Genomic DNA, 7,034 nt, shown 5'->3' on the forward strand with positions numbered 1-7,034 from the left:
CTATCCTGCTTGTATCTATGGTTGCCTTCATTTCTGTCCCCCTTTTCACTGATGTTGTCATTCGTCACACCAGCGCTATGTAACCCCATAATACTGAGGAAACATTCTAGGTATTCATTTCCCACTACCCCTTGGGTCTACATATGTCTTTTCCCCTCATTCATTCCCCCCCCACCCCCACCCCCGCCCAGATTCTTTGGAAAGTTGACTTATCTGAGAAGCAAACAAACAAAAACTTTATTCCTGCATCTTCACAACTCACCTGGATAAAATACACCAGGGCAGAGGCCATCACTGCAGGAGTTCGCACTCCCATTGGGCTGAACTCCTCCTGCTTCTCCAAGATCACACACTGGATGTCCTTACCTCCTTTCCACGCTCCGTGCCATGTCCAATTTCCTGACCTAGAGGCCTTAAGGAGAGAAGTTTTCTCAGCAGTAAATCAGTTTTTCCTTTTCTCTCTTTCTTTCTTCTTACTCCCCTGGGCTTTTATTTTCTGTAGTCTCTCCCTACTCTTTCACCCTGGCTTCTTTCTCTACTTCTATTTCTGGTTTTAGGGTCTCAACATTTGCTCCCCTTTATCTTCTTTTCTTCTCTTTTACTATTAATCCTTTCTATACGTCTTAAAATTTCTCCCACTGCCCCCCAAAGAAGGTATTCAAGGAGGATACATCAGTCCTCTGAATTAGGTGTTTTTCTAGGCAATAATGAGAAACTTGACTTTGAGGAGGATCAAAGGCAAATTGCTGGTGACCCAATAAGTACTCTTCTCCATCGGAAAATGAGTAATACTCTTGGTCCTTCACCACAGCACTCCAGGGTGACTGTTGAAGGTTAAAAGTCACTCTGCTAAATTCCATTCACTCCCCCTCCATCTGATTAGCCCTCCTTGCTCTTTGAAACCCTCCCCTTCACCACGTTGATAATCAACTCTCCTGGTTCTGGGTCATTTATTTCTAATCATTGGAGTAGGACTGAGAGATTGCTAAATGAACTGGAAATCCATCCCATCCAGGTTTGGAGGTTAGAATTTCTGGGTCCTGTCCATGAAATCCCCCTCCATCCTGACTTAAATTTCTACTGAAACAAATGTCAGACAGACATTCTTTTTCTAAACTGGGTTCCAAGTTCTCTCTCTCTCTCTCTCTCTCCTCTTTGTCCACCCCCCCCACCACCACCACCATTTTCTCTTTCTCTCAAATAAAATCTAAGGTAAGAGTATAAATAAACACGAATGGAAAGGACATAGAATATTTGTAAAGAAGCACATCTACAAGAACAAATGAATGCTGTATAAATGATTTATACTTAAGTTGATAATCTTTTACTTAATAGAAATTATTTAAAATATTTAAATATAAAGTATTTTATAAGAAAATTAGACAGTTTATAGAGATATATCTTTCTTATAAGAATTGAATAAAACCACCTTTCAGATTTTTTTCTAACTCTGAAAGTTTAATTTTATTGAATGATTGTTGAGAGGAACTGTTGGGTGGGGTGGATTCTAAGAGCCCTCATGCAGCATGACAATGTGATATGAGAATGAAGCATATAAACTTAATTTTTTTTCTTAGCTAAGGAAATCAAATAGAGAAAAGCCAATGGTGATGACTTGAAACCAGTCAGTTTCAAAACAAAATGAAGACTACTTTATTTTTTTAAAATGTAAGGAAGATAGCATTAGAATGAATAGTATTTTACAAATTTCAGCAGAAAGCTTGGCAGGTTGGGAGATATTTTACAGGACAAGGAGAGCAGAACTCTCGTTTGAGCCCTCCACTGAGTTATTACATACTTTCTTCAGTCCTTGATTTTGCTATTCATAAAATAAGAGTGGAACGTCCACTTGACCTGCCCTAGATGTTGTTTCATAGAGGAAATACAATCAGAGACATGAAGGCATTTGTTCAGAATATTTCTATTCAGAGTGCCAGGTACATGAGTAGCATCGGTAACCTTTCTCTTCTCTTATTCTTGTCAGAGAGACAGAGGAGCATCATGGCTAAGAATCCAGCTAGGTTTTCTGGGATGAAATACTTGCTTTGTCACTTACTAGATGTGTTATGTTGGACAAGTTATTACATTTCTCTCTTAGTTCAGTTTCATTCCCTATAAAATGGGATAATAAAAACAATGTTTCTTCATATACTTATAGAGATGAAGTAAGTGTGTGGAATGTGTAAAATTGTCCTGATATAATAAACATTTGATGTGTTAAGATAATCTTGATTTCTACTCAGTTTCACCAATGACCTTCACCTTCATGGATAACTAACATCCTCCATGCTTCTCATATGTATTGTGACCATGACCATGTTCTACCTTTCCTGCTATTCCAAATCTTGAATTGTTCCCCTTGCTAGCCAGGCCATCTCTTCTTTCAATCACGCTGGACTTCACCTGCTTGAACAGGTTTGCCAATTAACATGACTGTTTTTTCCTCCCTGTGCACTTTCCTGCCATGTGATTGCCATCAACTTTTTGCTCCCCCAGCTTCTTAACAGATTCAAACAAAATAAAATTCTGTTAATGACCTCCTTGCTACTTTTCTTGCTTAGAATCACTACTGCCACTTCTTTCCCCTTCTCATTGGCTTATTCCCTGGAGAAATAAAACTTTTTGTTTATCCTAATGAAAGTGATTATGTCTTGTGGCAATTTTAACTCTGAGCTCAGCCCCATATCAGAGGAGAGAGGATAAAGGTAGGAAGATAGAAGAAGGTATTACAATGAAAAGGCTTGTAGCAGAGGTAAAGGGAAACGGCCTCATTACAACCCTACACAATCTCATAGTTCCATTAAGCTTGTGAATCATTAGCTTAGACACAGTTGTTAAGGACTTGGAGTGGAACCAGTGGAGGGCACATGTACACAGGCCTTTTCACCTGTGCTTCAGGGCCTCGTTACACAATAGCTGTAACAAGTGGGACTAAAGAATTACTTATGTCTCGTTTCTTTGTTTATTTTCTTTTTGACCTTGTCCAAGTCAGGTGATCCCCTGTGGAGTCCCTTCCTCTCTGTGCCTCAGTGGAATAGAGGCCAGAACCGTTATCACTCTGAGACAGCAAATATGAGTTATAAAGAGCTGAACAGTGAGTTGAGCCACAGCCAGGGCTTCAAAAATAGATAATGTGGCAAAAGAAACCACTTTACTAGGAAGGGTCTTTATTGTATGACCAAAGATTGTAGCCTGAGTATTGAGTGGCAACCTCAGAAGCATTGAAGGCCAGTGATAGCGTTAGATATAAGGAAGTTTAACAAAACAGGAGGATAAAGTTTATCATAGGATTATTAGTTTTATGTGCCATGTGACATATTACCACAAATTATATGAGCAACAATGTAAAACAGCATTTATCACCTCACAGTATCTGTGGGTTAGAAGTATGGGCACAGCTTAGCTAGGTTCTCTGCTAGGGTATCACAAGGCTTTCATCAAGTTGTCTGCTAGATTGTGTTCTCATATGTAGGCTCGACTAGGGAGGAACACACTTCCAAGCTCCCTCAGGCAGAATTCATTTCTTCATGGGCGTCGCGCAAGCTTGCTCCTTTAAATGCAGCTGGAGAGAGAGGAAGGAGAGAAACATTAGCAAGTTTGGCACTATACCTTATGTAATTATATATACATAATCACATATATTCCGTCACCTTAGCCACACTCAAAGCCACAAATCCCACCCACACTCAAGGGGAGGGGGTAATGCAAGAGCATAAAACCAGAAAGCAGGGATAATGAGAACCACTTAAAGTCTGTCAAGTCTGTCCAGCTATCTGCTATGCAAGGATTATAGAAATTATCCTCCTGGATCTTTAACTATAGGAGAAATCCAAATGTCCATTAATGGATGAATGGACAAACGCAATGTAGTTTACACATACAAGGGAAGAAATACTAGTCAGCCTTAAAAAGGAAGGAAATTCTGACACATGACTGCAACTTGGATGAACTTTGAAGACATTATGCCAAGTGAAATAAGTCAGATACAACAGGACAAATATTGTATGGTTTCACTTATGTGAGGTATCTAGAGTAGCAAATTCATACAGTTAGTGAATAAAAAGGTGGTTTCCAGGGGCTGGGAGGAGGAAGAAATGGGGAGTTGTACTAATCAGGGCCCTCCAGAGAAACAGAACCAGTAGGATGTATATATACAAAGAAAGAGATTGATTATATGGAATTGGTTCATGGAATTACAGAGGTTGGCAAGTTCAAATGTGAAGTGCAAGGCAGCAGGCTCAAGACTCGGGAATGCCAGTGATGCGGTTCCAGTCCAATGGCTATCTGCTGAAGAATTATTTTCTTATCTGGAGAAAGGTCAGGTTTTTCTTGTTTCATTCAGTCTTTCAAGTGACTGGAAGAGACCCATTCGTTTTATGAAGAGATATCTGCCTTTATGTTAAATATTAATCTCATTCAAAAATACCCTCAGAGAAACATTCAGAAGAATGTGTGACCAAATATTTGGGCTACCCCATGGCTCAGACAAGTTGACACATAAAATTAACTCTCACAGAAATTATTGTTTAATGAGTATAGCTTCAGTTGGAGATGATGAAAAGGTCCTGGGGATGAATGATGGTGATGGCTGCACAGCAATGTGAACATACTTAATGCCACTGAACTGTACACCTAAAAATGGCTAAATGGTAAAAATTTTATGTTAAGATTTACCACAATAAGAAAGAGAGAAGAACCCGTTTGTTTCTATCAGACTTGAATAGTGAAAGGCAAAAAAGGCTGAGCTGAGGAACCAGATGACCCAAAAGACAGTGACTGATCTAACTTACAAATTCTCCATGTGGTGGCTCCTCAGTACAAAAATATTTAAGGGTAATCGTGGTGTGGGTGTTCCCTACCTCACACTGACTGTACTTTTAAAGTCTTCTATGAAGTAGATAGTCTCTGCTTTGGCGATCTGAAAAGTCTCTTACTGAATCCTTTTGAGAGATGTTCATACTGAGTTTATAATATCTCAATGTCACCTGTGTCTTTAGTAACTGGGATAATTGGGAAAATAATGAGCTGAGTTCTTGTCTGGCATGAGGTTGAAAAGATATATTCAGCAAACCACATAAATGTTTTGGGATTTGGTTCCACTTTCTTAAAAATAAAAGAATTGAGATTTTTTGTTGTTGTTGTTAAATTTCTCTGTATTTTAAAAATCCAGCTTATGCTGTCAATGTCTTTATAGTTAGGAATCTCAAGCATTAACTGTTTACTCTGTAGAATATTACACAATTTTTATGGTGTGCCAGCGTGGGAGGAAAAAATTGAGCTTTTCTTAATAGAAGGGGATCTATCCTTACTTTTAAAGGGTTTGTAATTTAGTTAAAGAGATGGAATAACATCGATGAAATTGAAAATCAATACAGTGCACTTTAGAGTATATAAAATGAAAAGAGTAAAGAAATCTATGATGTCAAACCTACCTGTTAAATAAAGAGGATTTCTAAATTCTTTTAAATTTTTATTTTTAAAAATTTATTATGATGACATTGGTTAATGAAATAAGAGGATTTTTTAAAGAAAAAAAATGAATTGTATTTGAAGGGAGTACAAGATTTGCAGAGTTCATCGTGAGGTGCTAAGCTGCTTAGTGAGTAGCCTGTGAGTGTTGACTCAAAGGACAATGGATGATGAAGCTTTCTTGGGTTTTATAGGTAAAGTGTGGAGGTGGATATCAGAAGTCTGAGAGACTTAGCTCAATCTTAGACCTTCTCTAAAGAATATAATTCTTTCTGATGCTGTGTACATCTTTGGATGTTTCACTATATAGTCACATATATCCTTGCAAGACACTTCTTCCCAGGATAATCCATAAAGGTTAGTAGGATGTGTTGTGCACACACACACACACAAATGTCATGTTTATTTCATCATTGAGTGTATTTATATGTCTTATCTTAATCTACTAGAATACTAATGAAATACAAAATAACTGAGTTTCTGTGGGGAATATGGTGTCCTCTTCATTGTGATAGCATTTCAGTATTTATTAATTCATTATTAAAAATAATTTCATGAGATTTCATTTATGTGAAAGTCACCACGTTGAATTCAAACCAATCTTGCTTCCTAGCACTCATAGTAAAGGAGAGTAGGAAGAGGCTTGAGTGATAAAAGTAGATAACATTGGTTTGTTACAAGCTGATTTGACTAGGATATATTTGCTACGCGTTGAGTGTTTTTGTGTGTGTGTATGTGAACTGTGTCATAGAGTAAAACCTTAAGTGACAAATGAATATTTTCAATTTGGTCTCAGATACTTTGTACAGGGAAAGAGAATATAAAAAAACCTAAGGATGTTTTGAATGAAATGCTAATTAGGCTGTCGATAGTGATGATTTTTATTAATAGTTTCCTAGATAGTTTATTTGCCTCTATATTTTTCTCCAATGTTCTTTTATGTGTTTCCTTACTTTTATTTTTTTTTTTCCTGGCATAATTTAAAGTAAAGATATCATATCACTTTTTCCATAAATACTCTGCAAGAAATCTCTAATAGAGAAGGATTTTTTTTAAAAAGCATATATAACTGTAAGGAGATATTTATTTTATGATTAGGAAGTTGTGAAGGGAAAATAGATAAGAATTCTATCAATGAATACATATAGGCCTCTGAATGGGGATTCCATGATTGTGACTCAACTTAATCATGTATAAAATGAAATTCTTTGACAGGCAATTCAACTGTGCTGATTACTACTCATAATATTAATAACTATTGTTTATTGAGTTCTTATTATGTTTGAAGTATAAAACTTAGTGTTTTCACCCAATTTGAATCTCCATAACAACATTATTAACATTATGAAGTGGACAATATAATGTTTCAATTTATAGACAAAGACATATGTTTAGAGAATTAGGTAATTCTCCAAGATTATAAATCAAGGTGATAGCAAAGGAAAGATTTGACACTAGCTCCATCTGGCTTCAAAGTTTTCTCTGCTACTATGCTACACTGCCACTGTATATATAGTACCTCCAATTAAGTTCTAAGATTACCCAGGTATAATATATAATATATA

General features: G+C 36.8%; 1 protein-coding gene and 1 long non-coding RNA gene across 2 annotated transcripts in view; both read right to left on the reverse strand.

The window, feature by feature from the left end:
- The window catches only part of TMEM52B (transmembrane protein 52B), a 9,158-nt gene extending 8,256 nt beyond the window's left edge, over positions 1–902 (reverse strand). Inside the window, exon 1 of the mRNA XM_011365743.2 lies at positions 263–902. Coding sequence (XP_011364045.1) covers positions 263–316 — 54 coding nt within the window. The 5' untranslated portion in view covers positions 317–902. The remainder of the gene's footprint in view (positions 1–262) is intronic.
- Positions 903–3,099: 2,197 nt separating this feature from the next.
- LOC111743547 lies at positions 3,100–4,327 on the reverse strand. Its single transcript, XR_002781755.1, has 2 exons — positions 4,198–4,327; positions 3,100–3,562 (listed from the first exon to the last, which is right to left on the reverse strand). It is a non-coding gene; the product is annotated as an uncharacterized LOC111743547 (long non-coding RNA).
- Between the last annotated feature and the right edge of the window lie 2,707 nt (positions 4,328–7,034).

Source organism: Pteropus vampyrus, unplaced genomic scaffold (genome assembly GCF_000151845.1).
Source record: "Pteropus vampyrus isolate Shadow unplaced genomic scaffold, Pvam_2.0 Scaffold116, whole genome shotgun sequence".
NCBI classification, from domain to species: Eukaryota; Metazoa; Chordata; class Mammalia; order Chiroptera; family Pteropodidae; genus Pteropus; species Pteropus vampyrus.